General features: G+C 36.3%; 1 protein-coding gene across 2 annotated transcripts; it reads right to left on the bottom strand.

Moving 5' to 3' along the window:
- Window positions 1–1,539: 1,539 nt before the first annotated feature.
- LOC139973368 (uncharacterized) lies at window positions 1,540–21,777 on the bottom strand. Of its 2 annotated transcripts, none has more exons than XM_071979991.1 (7): window positions 21,351–21,777; window positions 14,666–14,845; window positions 13,804–13,936; window positions 13,280–13,393; window positions 11,897–11,942; window positions 9,940–10,019; window positions 1,540–8,821 (listed from the first exon to the last, which is right to left on the bottom strand). In XM_071979991.1, exons 2-7 carry the CDS (start codon window positions 14,671–14,673, stop codon window positions 6,485–6,487), a joined length of 2,718 nt encoding a protein of 905 aa, XP_071836092.1. In that variant the 5' UTR covers window positions 14,674–14,845; window positions 21,351–21,777; the 3' UTR covers window positions 1,540–6,484. The 2 variants fall into 2 exon arrangements, with proteins under 2 accessions (XP_071836092.1, XP_071836093.1); XM_071979992.1 differs by having other exon boundaries at window positions 13,292–13,393; window positions 21,351–21,775.
- Window positions 21,778–21,888: the final 111 nt, after the last annotated feature.

Genomic DNA, 21,888 nt, shown 5'->3' with positions numbered 1-21,888 from the left:
TTATGATTACGACCCCTTCGATTTGGAAGATAATACGATGATGAATGCAATGCATACTTCAGGTTAGTGCAGCAACTTAGGCTATGCATTAACTTAGTGTTATATAGACTTAGTCCTAGACCTAATTTCCGATGATTAAGTTGCACATAGGCCTAGACTAACTCCATATATATACTGTTATGGAGGAATTATAAAACACACCATAATATTAATATACCCAGTCTTGTTTAAAGACAGACTGGATTACCTCCTAATCGACACGCAGATGTACTCTAGGCTTACAAATAAAAATATAGGCTAATGGGCATACATTAGTCTCTGAACGTGACATCAGATTCACTGACTGTGACTGCAGTTGCTGGGGGCTTCTCAGCAGTAAGTCCTACACCAGGCCAGCAATACGACATGATATAAAATGACAGGTTAAGCGGCCTCCACAGTTGTTTTAGTATAGACTATCAGAAGCAGACACGCGTCCCCACCATTATCCAAGACTGATCTGCGCCCATGCACCAATAAATTAACTGGGGCTGAATTTTCGAAATTCCCTGACCAACATTCCTCAACATTCTTCCCATTTCTCGTGCAATTTTGACCAGTCTGTTAGGGGTATAAGGAGGTTTTTCTGTATTGGATGTCCATAGCCTAGATGAAACTTTGTGCAACATTATGGGTATGCTTTTGAAGTGAATTTATTTCACGAGAAGTAGGAATTTTCAAATTCTGAACGAATAATGGGCCTAAAAGCTTGAAAGTGGGGCTGACAGGTATTGTGGGCCGCGACATAGAATCACCTACAAAAGCAATGATCCACAGGAGATGCGATGAGGTCGAACATGATGTGTGACTAGTGACTGGTGACAATCTTTAAAAAGGTTTTGGATGGACAAAAAAAATATTGGGAAAATACTTGGTTTACTCAGGCAAAGTGAACACCTAGTTGGTCATATTCAAGCCCAAGATGTGCCATTTCCGGTGATCTGGGAGGTGTCAAAACCAGAATTGTCTTGTTCGCTCCGCCCCAACGGATGGTGGCGCTCCGCTTAGACTATAGTCATTCACACACCCAGGTTAGAAATCTTGGATCGACCCTGTTCATCGTCAACAATTGAGACTAAACAAATGTGTAAAGCGGTAAAGTTAAACCCCTGATAGCCGAAGTAATGATTGTATATATTTAATTATTTTTTTTTACTTTGTTTGGTAAATTCAAACATTTTTCTCGTGCATGATTTAATTAAACTTGAATTGCAGCGTATAACGTATATGACCTCCTCTGTATAAGTTTTGCTAGTGATGGGGGTGAGGGGTTGGGGTGGATTGGCTGACATGATACTTTGGCTGATTTGTGGTTCTATCCTGGGGAAATGGTTTAATGGACACCCCTAGTAACAGAATAAATGCCTCTCGGAAAAGACTATATGTATGAGCCTTGAATGTACTCTTCCGTGAGGGAAGAGAGGTTATTATCCATTGTTCTAACTGATCGCTGGGTTCATTTGGTGCGTAGAAAACAAACAAAAGATGCGACGACTAAAATGAGATTGGCACGATATATTTCATTAATTTTAAACATTCCTTCAACTATTAACATTTCTATTATTTCAGACATCACTTTCAGCCCTCTTAGATAAAACAAAATATATGATAATACCATAGCATAAAAAGTATAAAAATATCGTATCTAAAAAGAAAAAAAATTGCAAGTTACGTAAGCACAAAAGTGCCATCAACAAAGAATAACTTTTTGATATTTGTGAGCCTTTTCAGTTTGTTTGGGAAAATACATTTCTTTTAAAATATCATCGCTAAGATATTTCTTTCTATCTCTCTCCATAGAAAACAAAACAGCAACCTCTTTAAGCAGCCATCGGTTTGCACTTGATTAGCTTTCGTAACAAGCAGATTTTAGCGTTGACATAACTTTCTTCTTTATTCGTTGATAAAAGCACAGGATTCTTAAGTTTAACTTAATTGACAAATTCAGCGGTGGCTTTGTTTCTTTAATACTGTGGATGCATGCATATCTATACTGTGAAAAATATACTGATGGGTTTAAAACAAGTCAGCAATTTTTTTCTTTTTGACTTAGATTATATATAAAAAAATGAAACGAAATGAAATTATATTCAAACCTCAACATGATTGCAATAAGCCTGCAAATGAAACCCTGCATGAATGTCAAGTAAGAATAAATAAAAACAAACCGGATAGCCAAATTGTTAGTATTAAATTTTGAAAAATTACAATACCTCTGATATGTATTTATAACAACAAAAGATGGACAACTTTCGAACAAAGTGAATTCTGGACATACCATATACATTAACAAAATCAATGATACATGATTACTAACTTAAAATGTAGTTTATGTTAATTAGAAAGTAATTGTCTAAAAATCCAGTAAAGGTGTTGCTATAGTTTCTTAGATTAATCAACTAGCAAATAGTGCTGTTGAGTCTTCAGACTATTTCTAAATTAAAATCAGATTTACAAGACACTAAAATGTCAGCTTGCCAACTTCCGATATTGCTTCATCAAAATGTGCTAACATTTGACACCTCAAATACTAGCCAACTACAATTTGCATGAAGCATGTGTTAAGGAATGCAATGTATGTAATGTAATGTGGAAATGATGTTGGCCGAAAGTCACCTATGCTTTACGACCCCAAGCAGCCACATATATACATATGCATGTGCTAGAAGCTGATTGCAGCTAGTTGGGACAATTTCCTAATGCTAAATACCTCTCTAAACTGTACTCCAATATCATGCACTCAAAACACTGGTATTGTCAGTACAAACAGTTCCTAACCTTGATCTGATAGAAACATGATATTTATAATGCTCGAAATGACAATACAAGTGTTCTGAAGCGGGACATGACACTACAGTATAGAAAAAATTGTCTCAACTGGGTGCTGATTGGCTACTTTTTACAGTTTTAGCTCAATTTGGATATTTTACACAATGTAGGAGACCATTTCAGATGGGCAAACCTTGGATTTCTCCTGGATGAACATCCCACCTCAGTTGAGCCAGAGGGTTGTCGAACCCGCCAGCTCCTGAGTACAGCTTTCATCCACTAGACCATATATATATATAGCACAGGAATATATAACGAATGTTGGCAAATATTTAAATTTCATACAATTAAGAAGGATCTCTTTCTTCCAATGCAAAAATGTTTATAAATAAAATGCTTCACACAAAGTAAAAGGTCAAGTTACTTGGAAATTCCCAAAGAGAAGAATTATGAAAAAAGGCACTACTTTGGGAAAAGCCTAGAAAAACAACAACAACAGGTTAAAGGCATTTGAGTTCTGAGTTAAGATGACACTTGAAAGAACGGACATGTTTTAGAAAGACACGAAAAGTGTAAGAAAGACAGATGAATTAGTAGAAGAATGATTACAGAAGTTGAATTAACAATCAATAAAATTAATGAATTAATTCCCAAGTTAAATAGTGAATCAATGAATCGAGGAAGGAATCAAATAATGAATAATATAATTATCATGATACCAAGTTATGTTCAAATGTAACACATGCAATTTTTTACATCTAAGACAAACATCACATGTGGCATATAAATCCATAAATATATATGTTTTTTAATCAAACTGCTGATGAAAAATGGTATTTGCAGTCATTGTATCATTCAATGAACCTTTCTAATCGTAAATATTAAGTAGCCATACAGATGCAAATCATGAAGGATAGACACTTAGCAAAAGGCGGTTGTCAAAAACGAAACTGTGAAATACCTAATATGTTACAGACAAATATCAGCATGACAAAAAGCATTCAGCTTCTGAAGAAGATCCTGCTGGGTTCGAAACATCATGCCCACTTACTTTTTACACAAGAAAAAGCTTATACACTATTCAACCTTGCAAAGAGTAAATACCTGCCATTTGAAATATAGATATTATAGTAGATATAGTATTGATACAATAACTTATAAGAGAGGAATTATGATTCGTAAGCTGCATATTGGGTAACCTTGTGACTTTTAGTGATGTTAACAATGTAGACGGAAGTTTCAAACAAGTCAACCCCTCTATACCATGTGTACCCAATCTGCGACATATTTACTGCAAAAACTTTGCTTTTATACACTGAGCCGTCTCCGCAGTTGTTGTTAATAACGATGATGTAACTCAAACCAGGCGCAGCTTACAACTAAACACTTGAAACCATTTGATATATCCACATCAGCAGCTTTGTTACTGTATGCACATGAACGGATACATATTTGGATTACACAAAGAAAGCTTGTAAGTAGAAAAATAACTTGTTCAACTATGTTCGTTTAGTCTTTGTGTGACTGGATTTGTAAAGGTGTTTTCTGTGTGTATTTTTGTGAATTGTCATAAGCTTAGAGTACAATATACTTGAAAAGGCTATTTATTCTGATAATATACATACTGTACTGTAAGGTATTTAGTAGAATTTGTACACAATAATTGTTCATTCATTTGTGTGGCTGGATTAGTGGTTGAATTGCAATTTCATTTTGTGACCTATTTCATGAATCCTCACATATGAAACCTATTGGCATGTACACACATATATGTTGTGCAATTTTAGCACTTTCTAAGACAACAAAATATGAAAAGGCAAAATATAAAAAGGCAAAATATGAAAGGCAACTCGAATGTATCTACCTCATCATAACTGGATCATATTTATTGCAATGAACCTAGACAAAAATATGGAGAAAAATGTAATAATAAGTAACACATGAAAGACTATCATACAATGAGTTGCTTCATCAGAATATAAGTTCAAAGCAAGTGACTACTGAAAATATATGGAAAAAAAAAACTCCACTGTATGGCACTGAAAATTAATAAATAATAGGAGAAATGGAGTGAAATAATAAATGAAAGGAGAAATAGAGTGGCATTTAGGAACACACAAGACTTAGTGTATTCCCAATTTGTTGTTACTATACTAAGTAACTCCAAGTCATGCTTTTTTTGTTATTTAGAGAGCTGTTAAACAACAATTAATGTTAAATGTTATTTAACAGCTCTATTGTTACTAATAATATTGTGGTAATATTACCACCTGTTGAGATATAACATGCTGGATCTTTAAACAAAAGAAAAATATCTGAATCAGTGATTAAAGTTTAGAAATAGGCCATTAGGTGATGCAAGTTACCATACCTAAATCTGAATCAGTGATTCAAGTTGAGAAACACACAAAGGATAGGTCATTAGGTGATGCAAGTTACCATACCTAAATCTGAATCAGTGATTTGAGTTGACAAACACACACAGGATGGGCCATTAGTTGTTGCAAGTTACCATACCTAAATCTGAATCAGTGATTTGAGTTGAGAAACACACACAGGATGGGCCATTAGTTGTTGCAAGTTACCATACCTAAATCTGAATGAGTGATTTGAGTTGACAAACACACAAAGGATAGGTCATTAGGTGATGCAAGTTACCATACCTAAATCTGAATCAGTGATTTGAGTTGACAAACCCACACATGATAGGCCATTAGTTGTTGCAAGTAACCATGCCTAAATCTGAATCAATGATTAAAGTTGACAAACACACAGGATAGGCCATTAGTTGTTGCAAGGTTTTATACCAAAATCAGCCAAGGCATGTAGAGTTAACTGTTCTATATGCATTCTAAAAAATTTACAATAAATCTAAGGAAGATGATTTTTCCAATAACACATTACACAATAATACATGTATGGTAAATTATTACTAAACAACTATTGCTATTGTGTTTAACATTTTTTTCACTTTGTTCCCCTCTTTGGATTCAATGTTTCTTGTTTCAAATTCCTTATGGTATCTTCTGGTATGATTTTCTTTTGTCACTAGCTTGATATTCGACCTTTGACTTTCATTTTCCTAGCGATCAGCATATGTACTTTACTGTAATTTTAAAATTCCAAACACCTGAGATAACTTTTCGAACACTGGTGAGAAAATAAATATGAATTGAAGCATGGAAAGATTAACCAAAACATCTCAACAGCAGACACAAGTGGACGATGACATAATGTGTTAGAACTATTTCAAAGCCACTTCAAGACTGCCAGTCTAAAATAGAGGTAGGCCGTTTTACTAAAATATAATTACCTGAGGTACTTTCATAGATGTTATTTATGTTCAACAATTGTTCTTGTAGAATGAATAAAGAACTGGTGTGGAATAATAACTGGCTAAGTTCATGAAGTGAAAAGACTACAGTATAAGACACATCTGCATAAAACAAATAGTTCAGATGTACAACAGCAGTCAATTTTGAAGACGATGAGAAGAATGGGATGAAGAGGGCTGGGATGTCAGTAACAATATTAACGTAGCACTTTACAGGGTCGTAGCTTCCTTTCATCAAGGCTGCAGTCAGCAAAACGCCATTGGTCTTAGTGATCGAACAGGCAAACAAGTCTGTTTAAACTTTGACCATTATTGACTTCCTGATCACCAAGGTTGTGGCACTTAATTGCATGCAGCATGAAATGTCAATTGATTACTGTTACATATTTCTGCAGGTTTGTTAACTCTCTTCTCCTCGATGACTTGTTTATCAAGTACTGTTTGTAGACAACCTTTGCCTTCCTGACTCTTACGAAATGCCTCATTTATCTCTTCAGAGGACATCAAACCTTCATTCGCTTTAAGGTTCGTTTTAAACATTTTCGAGGCTTCCTCCTCTTGAAAAGTTAGATGTACATAGTCTGAGAGAGAACGAGACACAGCAAGAGCGCTATATGCAATCCTACTCCCGTTGAACCAATGTTTCATGGCGTTTAGATCTATGCAGATGACAACATGTCTTTCACAACCAATGTAGTACGTTTCTTTGGTGAGAAGAATTTCATCACCTACTGACGCACTTCTCTGGCCATCATCTTGTGATGTGTTATCACCATTACTGTAAGAAGTGTCAACAGACAATTCATTTTTTATTCTAATTTTGAGCTGCTGACAACATTGTTCCAGTAAGCCACATATCTGTGATTCCAGATTTGGACAAGAAACAGCAGAAATAATAATAACAACCTTGCCCGGCCAATCTTTTTTTTTAACATTTCCAATTTCATCGATAATTTGGAGATCTTGAAATAGCTGTTTCAAAGTGCATTTTAATCTCCCTTCTACACAGGGAGTTGAAAGGGGCTCAGGCTTGAAAGGGGCTTGATTTTCTGTAAGACATGAGCAGTCTGGAACTCTATAAAGGAGAGGCATAGATCCACCCCATAAATTATCCAGCTCACTCTCATGATGATCACCACAATAACTACTGATTTCTTTCTGCAAATTGAATACCCGTCGGGGAGTTCTTTGCACTTTACCTAGATAGCCGTACATACAATCTTTAGGCAGAACTTCTCTGACCAATGAATTATCTTTGTTGAAAACTCTGTAAGAGTGAGTAGCAATGGTCATCGAAACAGACACTCTTTCTTTTTTTTCATTAAGCCATTTAAAGAAATCTTTGAAGTACTGCTGGGACACTAAGTTATGAGGAACTTCATCAAACAGTAAATGTAATGACAAGTTGCCTGCTTTTAGCTCTGTTTCCACAGCATCAGTCAAAACCTTTAGACAAGCTTCTTGGCTTTCTAGGGAATCTTCTTTACTGGCTTCTGAATTGCATTTACCAACAAAAGAGCTAAAGGTTTTCACTTGAATATATTCATGATTTTTCTTCTGCAATAGGTGCTGCAAATGATGGACCATGTGTTCTGGTGAGCATTTGTCAACATACTTTCCACTAACTGCAACATCAGCAAAGGACACCATGACCACCTTGATATCACTGCCTTGAGCACATTCTATGAAACGAATAGCTCTTCTGACTAACGTCAAACTTTTGCCGGTCCCATAATCACCTGCTATCGCTAAAAGATGGTGAGTACTTTTAACAAGTTCTTCCTGTACGCAAGTTAGCTTCTGATTGCGAAACAGAAAATTTCCTTCCTCTTTAGTTTTCGTTTGTGGTGGAGTTTTTTCCACTTCAGAGCCAATGCCAGCAAATCTTTCTACAATAGTGTAATACTGATCATCATCCATAGAAGAATGCTGACCAACTCCACTAACTTGTGGGAAGGTACGACCCAACCAGTTTGTAAAAGCTTCCTGGTCCTGTAAGTCATCCTCTGTTAGTACCTTCCTATCATCAAATTCCTTTGACATTGTTTTTTTTAGAGTACACCTATCCACAAATGGTATGACTATAAAGTCATACACTGGAAGTTCTAAAATATCAGGCCTATCCCTAAACGTTTCTTGGATAATGGCGTAGTATTTGAACAGCTGGTCATTAGCTTCAAATATGCACTTCGTCAAATTGGTAGCACTTCTCTTACAAGCCTTGATTTCTCCAATAAAAAAACATGAATACCACTTGCTCAAAACAATGATATCAAATTCACCAATCTGACTGGAAACTTTAACATCTTTGACATATTTCATTATATTTGGAAATTGATAATTTGTGAGGATAAACATAGGGCTTGGTGTTTGTCCCTCAAGGGATAATTCTTGGAACATCCTGACAACTGTAATGACACCTTTACTCTCATTATCTTGATCTTCTGTTAAATTATGCTTGCTGTTCCTGTTTTTATCCTTTTTTTTGGTTGTGACAGGTTCTGGACAGCAATAATCCTTCTTCAATACATCTGGGAAACCATTCAAGAGATATTCTCGTACATTCGGCTGGTACTGATATTTTGATCCTTCTTTGAAGAACTTCCTTGTCTCTAAGTTCAATGGAGATGTTTCTAGTCCACAAAACGTTTTTCCTCCTTCTTTGACTACTGCATTCAACTAGATGTAATATGACAATATTTCATCATTTAATTACAGATTACAAAATAATTATCTGATGCACAAGTGATAAATATGTTCTCACTACAAGTTAGTTAGATTCAAAGTGTGTCATAGCATGATGTTATCTTATGTAGCACGTCTTGATTACAGCTATTATCCATGAAAGAGTTTCACATTCCAAGGCTCTACCAATGTAGAGAAAAGAAACAGAAGAGAAACATTCATATTTGTGTTGGTGAATTGATGTACTAATCCAATTTTGACTCTTAACATCTTATTGGAGTAAGTACAGGCTTCTGCAATGATCTAGATGATGACAAAACATTTTCTCTCATTAGCTTCAAAAGAAATATGGCGAGAGTAGTAATGAGTCCCTCCATCAGCTTCACTATACTAGCAGTTTCTCTGACTTAAGGGGATACACTCAGTTGTCAACATTTTTGTAGCCCTTCTGTATAATAGACACAATGCTGATAGTATGTTTGATCTGGAAGATATATTTAGTTCAATCTGGCAACACTAAATTGAATAACATCATCACAGCAAATCAATTGTGCTTGCTTATTCTTTTATTGTGCATTTTCCTCTAGTTACTTAAAACGTTCTTTAGAGTCATAAGCATTTACAGTATGAGGCCCCAAAGTTAGGAGAACACCACAATTGTAACATTTTCCTCAAAGCAAGGTTGTACAAGGAATTGAAACTTTTACGAGACATCTGTCATAAGATGGCTTCCATGATTATGCACTTTCTGGAGAAGGGAGGTTCATCTAGCTAAATGCAAACATATCTACAGGTAAAGAACCTGGGCGATATTGGGATGGGTTTTCACACTCTCACTGGTAACTGGTCATCTAAGGTGAACTTTGAAATTTACAACAACCAAAATGGGTCTTATATTTTACACTTGCAATATACATAGTAACTCGTATAAAGTTTATTCAACATTAAGTACACTAATTAGCCCTGTCTGCACACAGTCATCCCTTGAATGTCTGCTGTGGAACTCTACACTGAAGCACAAGTTAATTGTTGAAAGGCATTATGTGGCAAACAGAATTACTACAGTACTACAGCTTTTTCAATGCTAATGCATATATTGGGAGTACGCTTACCTCTGTCAATAGTTTGTTAGCCTCTGTTTGGGCTTTTCCCCTCTCATGTTGAAGTTGCTTTTGAACGTTAGAATATTCATCTGTTACGAGTAGAAAATAAGAGATACCAATTTTTTTGAAAACATTCATTGATGTACACCTTAAGAGCAATTTAGAATCCTCGGTATGAAACATACAGATCTCCTTTGGAGCATCATACTTACGGTTAATGAAAGAAAACCTTATTGTATCAGGCAGAAGCCAAAGATGTAAAACCCTTACCCTGTCATGACCAGAAGAGACTTTGAGATTCCTTGCCAGATTACACTTTTTGTACAAGCAAATCTAATGTATACTGTGCACAGGTCTTATACTTGATAAGGTGGATCCACACACCAAGTTTGAAGTTCATCCAAACTTTAAATTTGGAGTTATTTTGTTTAAAAAGTTTTCAAACCATGACCTCTTTTGGCACATACTGACGTCTGACCTCCAGGGAAAACAACCTTGCACTCAATATGGTTGAGTCACATAACATGTATGTAAATCCAAGTTCTACTTTTGAAGTTACCATGTATACAATGTTTGCAGACTTTGACCCTTATTGACTTCAAATGACCTTTTCACCTGAATAGAAAATGATCTGTTTCTTTTACTCAATAAGGTGGATCCACATACCAGGTAAGAAGTAAATCAAACCTTTACTTTCTTTGAGTTAGAGTGTTTAAAAAGTTTTCAGATTTTCACCTATGCTGAACTCAACTTACATGCAGAGCAAGTGCATGTTATTGTTGCATCCTTTTCTTCTCTCAGAACACCATTTTTAATGTTCCTTTTCAACTGATGGGAGTGTACCCCAACAACGTCCCACTTCCTCAAATCCTGAAGGGTTCAAATCACCTCATTCATCATCACTAGAGTGCAGCCAAGGGGAATAAAATTCTCCCAAAGCCCATTTCCCGATTCACAATCCCAAAAATTCACAAAAGACTCAGCAGAACAGCAGCAATTTTTAACGAAAAGGGTCAAGAGGATCAGTCTCCTGGTAGAGTTATGAACCTGGAACCTTAAGGTTGTGGGATGACCCTCTAACCACTTTACATCAGGCCTTCACCATTAGGACATACAATTGTTCTTGGTGGGTATTGTAAGGCCAAAGAAAACCAGAAAGCCAGTGGGCTTATTGTGATTCCTTGCCAATTGAGATTATAATCCCAAGCTTTTGTCATTGTTGATTAAATTGATCAGCAAGGTTCTTTCACTGACTGTGGACCTACCTACTAAATATGTTAACTTACCATGTTTACAAGCTATTTTTACCAAAAATCAACTTAAGCCCTGCCCACTAATAAATGTGCATAATATCACATTGAACATACATTATCATACCCGCTATCTACTAACACCTTCACACAAAGATTCAATTCTGAAAATGTTTACATTTGTCCCTCTGACCTCATTAATATTCTTGAGATGAGCACCAAAATCAATAGGCTATTCTACTCACTATGGCGCATATATGTACCAAGTATGACTTCAATCCATCTTGTCGTTGTTCAGTTACCGTGTTTACAAGCTATATAAGTGAAAGTAAAATTAAGCCCACCCCCTAATAAATATGCATAATATCAACTTGAACATATGTTACCATGTAACCACTATCTACCAACACATTACTACCAAGTATGAATAAATTCTGACTTTCGGTTGCGGAGTTATTAGTATTAGAAGATTTTCATGTTTGACCCAGTGACCTCATTATTATTCATGAGATGAGCACCAAAATCAATAGGGTTCATCTACTCACTATGGCACATCTATTTACCAACTATGACTTCAATCCAAATTGCCATTGTTGATTTATCATGTTTTACACTTAACTGAGCTTATGTTACTCTGAAGAAAGAATAGTCCTTTGGAGTCATTTAATAATTCTCAAGCTCTTTCATAAAAACAGACATAAGTATTTTTATCCCACCTTCGAAAGAGCCATCGTCTTCATCTTTCAAGCTTTCCAATAGTTTCTATGTAACAAGGAACAGAACATAGAACTTATCGTGAAATAGTAATAAGTTAACAAATAATTCAAACTTATTTTCACAAAATGAAATTCAGTGTCCAATTAATATGTGCAATCCAGTATGCATTTATAATTCTTCATTCCCTACTCTATTGATAAATAAAGCACATACTGTACTGTAAAGTGATTCTGGAAGAGCTTTTTGTTGTCCTACTTTAATATTCCTGACGAAAACTGAAATTTGTACTGAGTTTGTTCATTCCTCATGCCAAACATTGGTTCATTGAAGATTAGGAATAAAGCACTTGTGGCAAGTAAGTTAGTAAGTAAAATTTATTGAATCCCAGAAGGAATTTACATATCTGCAGAGAGCCATACGATGAATGATACAAATACAAAGAACATTGATAATATTCAACAATTATATGCAGTCTATACAAAATATGCACTAACTAGCTCCAACAGCGCAACTAAGTGGAACGGCCACCCCTACCTCGTGAAGTCCTTGTTGTGAACACTAATGGCAGTGCCTATAAATGAAGAACAATGTCTATTTGTGTGTGACGTCAGAGACCTCAATCTACTGCTACGAGCAATGATATGGCTGGTTAGATGATTATGCAATGGGTGGCTGATCATTCCACATGGACAGCGGCTTGTATCGTACACGATTCTTGTAGACCAAGGCCACTGACAGCAGAATTTTCCTAATAATTTTACCAGTACGTTTAACAACATCATCCAGAACCTTTAAAGATGAATGGGTATGGCACTACCATTGATTTTTAACAGCTTTTATTTTATAGCACAATAAATCTCTTTACTAATTTTATTATACCCAGGCTGTCTGGCTTCTCTAGTAATGCTTCAGTGAACACTGCAGTACACATAGGCACTGGCAACAGATTTATATGCTGTTACTGTACTCCGTAATGTCCAAGCATATCTCATAAATTTCTCAAATCATACATTGTCTCTGCTTCAAAAGAAACGCCTTCCAGATGGAAGACAAGAATTATGGGAACCAGACCAAGTAGCATTATACAATCTTTGCCTAAGATTTGACACACATACATGCACACTAAGGAGTGTTAGCTCAGGTGCCTTTCAATCATAAGGTCCCCAATTTGAGGCACTCCAAGATTAACGTATGTCCTCCAGTTACAGACTTGTTGACAATTGACAATTCATAATCATGGACGTTAAATATGAATCTAAGAGACTGACTTCAGTCAGCTTGCAGATTTGATAAGCCAATGATGGCTTCTTCACGAGTTCCTGCTTGCAGGAGGATCTAAAATACATACATACATACACCCACACACATAGAGTAATACATACATGTGTTCTGACCTTTAGATCAGGATATCGATTCAGGAATTTATCCCATTGTTTAAAGTTGGTTGATGGCAACCCTTGAAAGAATTTCTTCCATTTTATAAAGTTACAGGAATCCTGTGTAAATAAGAGAATGAAAAGGAATCCTCAATTGCTGGTAACCTTACTTGCAAGAAAAACCAACATTATTTGAGTAATAATATACAATCATTTGTTCACCCCAGCACCTTCACACACTGAATTAGTTAAATCTATAGATACACTTTTCTTTTGTCGTAGCATGTGAATAGCTTGGTCTTAGTATGCTGAAGTTCAAATACAGGGAATAATTTATCAGGTATTGCATAGCAAAATGCTTTGCAAAATGTGCAAATTCTATGTACACTAACTCAAAACTGCATATATACTTCTCTAATTTGATGAGATATAAACTTTTATAAAACTGAAGCAAACAGTGGCAGTTACTTAAAACCAACCAAAGAATAACTGAATAAAAGAATCATATGTGCATTACAACTGTATTGTACCTCCTCAAGTGAATGAAATGTCCAAATGTCATATATCTTCTTGCGGTACTCTTTCATTTGTTCAGATTCATAGTGCCGAATGGGTCGTGTAGAGGAACCAGATTCGTTGGCAGGAAGGTCCGACTCGGTGGGACTGTAGATTAAATCAGAGATATGGCAATTTAATTAACTGTTGTAGATCTAATAATTACCAATTTCTAAATCAAAAATCAAAATTTTAACAAACACTGTTAACAAACTGCTTATCCCACTCAATAGCCTGTGTAAGAGTATGTGTAAAAGTATGAGTGGGCCTGACGTTTCGATCCTACTCTAGCAGGATCTTCTTCAGAGGCTGAACGACAAGTAACAGAAACTACAGGAGACAAACTACACCTTTGCATAGATTCCTTTCACCTCAGATGGCAAAGAATTAATAAAACTATTAAAGAAAACCAAAGATTTATTTTGGAGATACTCCAAAATTACAAAGCAGCACTTTGAACAGCAGAGCAAATAACTCATATGAATTACAGATTACGAGGAAATGAAATATTCTTGTCAATACAACACTTCAATGAGGGCTAGTGATGGATGGCGCGTAGCGAGGAATTTGCCACGGAAGGGGCAAACCTGTAGGTAAACAATCAGAGGCCTAGATACGGCATTGAAAACTATTTAAGAGTACAAGGAAATTTTAGCTTAAAATGCCTCTCAGATCGCTGGAAATGGCACTTCCTATAAACTGTTGCATCTAACTTTGAAATTAATAGCGATATCATAAAAACACACAAAAAAATATGCTCAAGGGGGGGAGGTCTCCCCCTTCGCCCCCTACGCGCCTGGATGAGTTTGTTTTAATTCCCCTGCAAATAACACTTACGGATCCATGGTCTAATTCAGTAACCATCTCCTTACGAGTACAGTCCCACAAGGTTTGATCATCACGGGAAGACATAAGGTGATTGAAAAGTCTCTAGATGAGTAGATGCCAACCCCTTTCAAATCAAGTATGCCAATTCCATCAATTACATACAGTATCCTCCATCTGTGCAGTCACCACCTGCAAAGGAATAGTCAGAAATTCAAAGATAATCCAAAACTCTTCAATCTTGGTATGCTCTATTGGAAAGGTTATTCCTCTTTCCATAGTTTGCAGCAACAATGAGGTAATCAACTCACATGACTGTTGCCACATTCCGGGATACAAGAGAACTTTTAAAATTGCAAATTTTTCACAGCTATGCTACAGTAGTTCTTATGCTAATTAATAATGTAGTGGACCCATATATACATACTAAGTGTGAAGTTCACCAGTTTTATGTACAAGTTTGTACTTGTATGAGCAGGGAGTTATTAATATGGAACAACTCCTTGGTATGAGTCACCAAAAAACCTCTGGACATTGCTAGTCATTGTACATGCATCTGCGTCACCACACAAATTGCCACACATCACAGCCACCTACTGTATGTAAGTGAGGTTGGATGACTGGCCATTTGGTCACTTTTGTGACCAACAATGTTGGTACTGCATGTATTTTGATGCACATGAGGTGGGTCACAACTATTAATGTACTACTGTGTACAGGATGTGGGTCACAATTATTTATGCACTATTGTGTACAGGATGTGGGTCACAACTATTAATGTGCTACTGTGTACATGATGTGGGTCACAATTATTAATGCACTATTGTGTACATGATGTTGGTCACAATTATAATGTACTAATGTGTACATGATGTGGGTCACAACTTTTAATGTACTACTGTGTACATGATGTAGGTTACAACTATTAATGTACTATTGTGTACATGATGTGGGTCACAACTTTAATGTACTACTGTGTACATGATGTGGGTCACAATTATTAATGCACTATTGTGTACATGATGTTGGTCACAATTATAATGTACTAATGTGTACATGATGTGGGTCACAACTGTTAATGTTCTACTGTGTACATGATGTAGGTCACAACTATTAATGTACTATTGTGTACATGATGTGTCACAACTTTAATGTACTACTGTGTACATGATGTGGGTCACAGTTATTAATACACTATTGTGTACAGGATGTGGGTCACAACTTTAATGTACTTACTGTGTACATGATGTGGGTCACAATTATTAATGTGCTATTGTGTATATGTGGGTCACCACTATTAATGTACTTCTGTGTACAGTACATGATGTGGGTCACAGTTATTAATGCACTATTGTGTACATAATGTGGGTCACAACTATTAATGTACTACAGTATTGTGTACAGTACATGATGTGGGTCACAGTTATTAATGCACTATTGTGTACATGATGTGGGTCACAATTATTAATGACATATACTACTGTGTACATGATGTGGGTCACAATTATTAATGCACTATTGTGTACATGATGTAGGTCACAACTATAATGTACTTATGTGTACATGATGTGGGTCACAATTATAATTTACTATTGTGTACATGATGTGGGTCACAACTTTAATGTACTTACTGTGTACATGATGTGGGTCACAATTATTAATGCACTATTGCGTACATGATGTACGTCACAACTATAATGTAGTAATGTGTACATGATGTGGGTCACAACTATAATTTACTAATTGTGTACATAATGTGGGGCAAAAATTATTAATGCACTATTGTGTACATGATGTAGGTCACAACTATAATGTACTAATGTGTACATGATGTGGGTCACAACTATAATTTACTATTGTGTACAGGATGTGGGTCACAACTTTAATGAACTTACTGTGTACATGATGTGGGTCACAATTATTAATGCACTATTGTGTACAGGATGTGGGTCACAACTTTAATGTACTTACTGTGTACATGATGTGGGTCACAATTATTAATGCACTATTGTGTACATGATGTGGGTCACCACTATTAATGTACTTCTGTGTACATGATGTGGGTCACAACTATTAATGACATATATACTACTGTGTACATGATGTGGGTCACAATCATTAATGCACTATTGTGTACATGATGTACGTCACAACTATAATGTAGTAATGTGTACATGATGTGGGTCACAACTATAATTTACTATTGTGTACATAATGTGGGTAAAAATTATTAATGCACTATTGTGTACATGATGTAGGTCACAACTATAATGTACTAATGTGTACATGATGTGGGTCACAACTATAATTTACTATTGTGTACAGGATGTGGGTCACAACTTTAATGAACTTACTGTGTACATGATGTGGGTCACAATTATTAATGCACTATTGTGTACAGGATGTGGGTCACAACTTTAATGTACTGTACTTACTGTGTACATGATGTGGGTCACAAATATTAATGTACTATTGTGTACATGATGTACGTCACAACTATAATGTACTAATGTGTACATGATGTGGGTCACAACTATAATTTACTATTGTGTACATAATGTGGGTCACAACTATTAATGACATACTACTGAATACATGATGTGGGTCACAACACAACTATTAATGTACTTACTGTGTACATGATGTGGGTCACAACTATTAATGCACAATTGAGTACCTGATGTGAATCACAACTATTAATGCACTTTGTGTACATGATGTGGGTCACAAATGCACTATTATGTACATGATGTACAGTAGGTCACTATTAGTACTAATGTGTACATGATGTGGGTCACAACTGCAATGTACAGTACTATTGTGTACATGATGTGGGTCACAATTATTAATGTACTATTGTGTACATGATGTGGGTCACAATTATTAATGTACTATTGTGTACATGATGTAGGTCACAACTATTAATGTACTATTGTGTACATGATGTGGGTCACAATTATTAATGTACTATTGTGTACATGATGTGGGTCACAACTATTAATGTACTATTGTGTACATGATGTGGGTCACAATTATTAATGTACTATTGTGTACATGATGTGGGTCACAACTATTAATGTACTATTGTGTACATGATGTGGGTCACAATTATTAATGTACTATTGTGTACATGATGTGGGTCACAAAGTTCTATTAATGTACTATTGTGTACATGATGTGGGTCACAATTTTTAATGTACTATTGTGAGAGATTAAGGTTGATTATTGGGAGTACTCAGTTTAACACTATTAATAAGAATAAAGCAAAATGCAAGACTTGTTGCCAACAAAGACATTGTGCAGTGTATTGTAAGAGCAAGAAAAGATAAGATCATGCTACAGACTTATAGAGATCAGATGTAGTGTAATGATAGTATAGACATTGGTGCATGAATTTTAAGAGAAAGGAAAGTGATCAAAAAATGTGTGAAAGTTGAAGTCACTACTCAAGTCCGAAGTAGTTGTGAGTTAGAGTTGCGAGTTAAGTTACTAGCCTGCCCACGCTTAGCTTAAAGGGTGTGAAGACTCGCGCACAAAGAAACGTCTCACAGAAGTGTTAGACACCACCATTAATCCCAGAAAATACACACACTGCTTGCTACCATCGGAAATTATAGACACTAGTGTACAATCAATTTTGTCTGCATTTTGTAGCGACAAGCAGAAAACTTCAATGGTGGTGTCTAACACTTCTGTTACACCTCGTTCTGAACTAGGTCAGATAAAGTCAGGTTACCTGCATTTCAGGGTTGGCCGGTTTTTACCAGGCGGTTTTTACCGCCCTGTAAAAACCAGGCTTTTACCGGTTTTTACTGGGAGGTTTTCCCCACCTATAAGTGGGAAAAACTGGGAAAAACCTCAAATTATATAGAATTCCTAAATTTTCATGTGAAACTTGTGGAGGAGCATAGAAACTACAAGAAAATGGCATCTTATGGTAGGGGGTTTGGGTACATCCAAAGAACAGCCATGATCTATAACTTTGTGAGTTTACCGATCAGACTATTATAAACAATTCAAATAAATAATATACTGGATGCTCAAATCACCCAACTTTATTTCCTATCGAGATGCATAATTCCATAATCTAGAGAATGGACAAGTATCAAACTGTTGGTGCCTCCTAGGGCTATGGTTCGTCATATTACACATGTCACATTGTCTTGTTACATTTATATATAATGCAACACCATCACAAAAACATGGAAAGTGAGCAAACATATTCACAGTGTAACTTTTACAACTCGCTCGCCAAGTAGATTGTGCGTTGAATACTTTAATTGGGCCCATATGCCTTACATAGTTTCAAAGCAGTTTCTATTGAGCCCCCTGGATTGAAGTTCACCTCAATAGACTGTTGCATACTGCATTAGTTGAATGAACTGTCTGAGCACATAATAGGCCTGAAGAATTTAGGAGGGGTGAGTGTCCCAGTGTAGACCTATAATGGTTTGGGCAATAGGCAATGCATACTGCTAAAGAGATCGTGACATATATAATAACTATACATGTGCAATATGAAAAATACTCTTTTTTTCCACAAAAAGTGGAATTAGGTTGTGATAAAATAGCTCAAAATGAAGCTAAGAAACTCCCATATTCAATAACATATGCCTGTCATGAAACAATATCATGCCTACTGATGACCCTGCATATTACGGACAAGTAATAATAGTTTTCGAGACGGAGGCGGTTTTTACCGGTATTTACCAGTTTTTCCCGGTTTTTACCTGGTTTTTACCGCTTAGTGGGAAAAACAGGTTTTTCCCCGGAAAATGCCGACCCTGCTGCATTTTTGTTTGTTTGTTGCCTACATGACATTGACGGAGATATTTTGTGTACAGCTAAGAAGTTTGCTGATGACACCAAATTGTATGAGGTCTCTTCCAAAAGCAATTCTGAGAAGTTTCAAACAGATTTGGATAAGGTTTTTTCCTTGTCTCAGGGATGGTAAATGCTTTTTAATATTGATAAATTTATGCAAGGTAGGTATACATTGGTTACTACTACCTACAGTTACAGGTGCATAACCAATGTATACCTACAATCTTAATGGTGTGGAGTTACAGGTTACAAGAGACGTACAGTAGGTATCTACATTGACCCACCTCTGCAACCTTCTAAACATTGTCTTGAAGCTGCTAAAAAGAGGTAGTAGGGTTTTAGGTATGTTCAAGAGGAACTTCAGTTTTCTGAAAGAGGACATAGTATATAGTTAGGCTTTATAAGCAGTTGGTTAGGCTTCATCTGGTGTAGCCTATGCTGCGCAGGCTTGGAACCCATATTTTGCTTAGGATAAGAAAGTACTTGAAAAGGTCCAGAGGAGGGCTACTAAGATGATTAGTTCCTTAAAGAGTGTTCCTTATTATAGGTGATTACAACTGTTGAATCTCACCACACTGGAGCTTAGGAGGTTACGTGGGGACTTGATTCAGGTTTTCAAGATTGTGTATGGTTTTGACAATTTATCCTTTACCGACTTTTTCATGTTTGCTAATAGTAGTTGTAACAGAGGTCATTGTTAAAAACTCCAAAAGTCACAAAGTAGGATTAATATTCGGCATAACTTTTTTTCTAATAGGGTTCATGTGAATAAGCGGAACGGTTTGCCTGAGAAAGTTGTACTTGCCAGTAGTGTCAATGGGTTTAAGAATGCTTTGGACAAGCACTTTAAGCATTGTAACCGGGGTTGAGTGTTTGCGTCTTCAGTTTTTTTTCGTCTCCTATAGGGGTCCTTGATGGGGACTTGAGTGTCCCTCCTGATCTTTTTTTTTCTACTACACTATTAGACGTTTCATTTTGCGCCCGTCCATCACAGGCCTTTAAGTTATATATCTGTAGGAACAGCAGGTTTTTATTTTTTTTGACTCGTCCATATTGAGGAGTGGACTGAGGTCTAAGTTCTAACTAAGTTAAAGAATAAAAACCCAGAAACATATTCTTGCATAAGATGTAGATTTAACATTACACAACTTCATTTGCTAACATTCTAATTTAACCAAGTTGTGATCGAGTTTGCATATTTTGTTTATGGGCCGTGGCTATTCTTATGACTAGTCGTAACAATTAGTTATAAACTATTCTTACGACATCGGCGAATTCATGCGAATTCAAAGTAAATAAAGCAACTGCGCATGTAGTAGGGGTAACCCTAACTCTAACCCTCAATCCAACCCTAACCTTAACCCTAACCAAATATTATTGTTACTCCTGTCGTAAAAATAGTACTCCTAGTCGTAAAAATAGCCACGTTATAGCAACTGCGCATGCGCAAAAGGGAATTATTGTTACGACTAGTCGTAAGAATAGCCACTTTGTTGTTTATGATCATTAGCAACAGCCTTACCTGGGCTTACTTCAGGATAACTTCTTTGCAGTGGCAATCAGAGAATTTTTGTGAATATACTCTACGTCTTACTAGCCTTATCATTTGTCTGTGCATTGCTGTGGTTTGTCATATGTTATGATCTAGGCCTAATCAAAATGTTGTGTTCCATTTGTGGCAATTTATGACTACTGCATGCTATTAGTACTAGCATAGGCTAAGTTAGCAGCCTACTGTAAGTGCAACAATTAAAATTTAGCTGACCAAACTCTAGGTAATTTATCCATGCTTCGTGACCTTATTTGTATTTTTTTTACGATACAATGGTCGAGTTGGATGTTACATTTCCCTCCCAGTATCTACGAGACTTACCTCTTCGCTTGACGAGCCACTCGATCCCGGAAGACCACTTACTAACTGACTTCCGTTTGAACGTTAATGTTTACGACTTTACGTCTTCATACCATACACGTACACAAACATTTTATTATCCGAGTTCCTACAATTCCCCGATTTCGTCATCACATAAGGACCACAGGTAGCGTTGCTACCCTAAATCGGTGGCGCTACTACCCTAAACTCGAGGTGTTACTACCCTAAACTCGAGGTGCTACTAGTAAACAGAAGGTGCTACTACTGCAAAGATACGATAGATACATCTCATGTTTTCTGGTTGAGATTGGTGTTTTATCTGAGTAACTATTTGTTAGAATTGCTCCATGGGAGCTCCACAATTAAAAGGGTCGGTTTCCAAAAACTAAAATGTGTTGTAGGAATATACCACCTGGGCAGTAGTAAGTGGCTTTTCACGGTCCGTATATCAAAATTAATGTTGCGCCTCAAGGTAGCATACGCCCTTTAAAAGCCCTAATGACTTATACATGACATCACAAAAATAATGTGGTCTCCA

This window comes from Apostichopus japonicus, chromosome 9 (genome assembly GCF_037975245.1).
Source record: "Apostichopus japonicus isolate 1M-3 chromosome 9, ASM3797524v1, whole genome shotgun sequence".
Lineage (NCBI taxonomy): Eukaryota > Metazoa > Echinodermata > Holothuroidea > Aspidochirotida > Stichopodidae > Apostichopus > Apostichopus japonicus.
Note: the sequence above shows the minus strand (reverse complement) of the source record. Positions and strands in the feature narration are given on the sequence as shown.

Bases quoted from the DNA above. Each gene is read 5' to 3' on its own strand.
- LOC139973368 (XM_071979991.1), bottom strand. The intron at 11,943-13,279 runs GTATGTATTACT...CTTGTTACATAG, and splicing joins ATCTAAAGGTCAGAACACAT to AAACTATTGGAAAGCTTGAA. The intron at 10,020-11,896 runs GTGGGATAAAAA...TACTCGTAACAG, and splicing joins AGACGATGGCTCTTTCGAAG to ATGAATATTCTAACGTTCAA.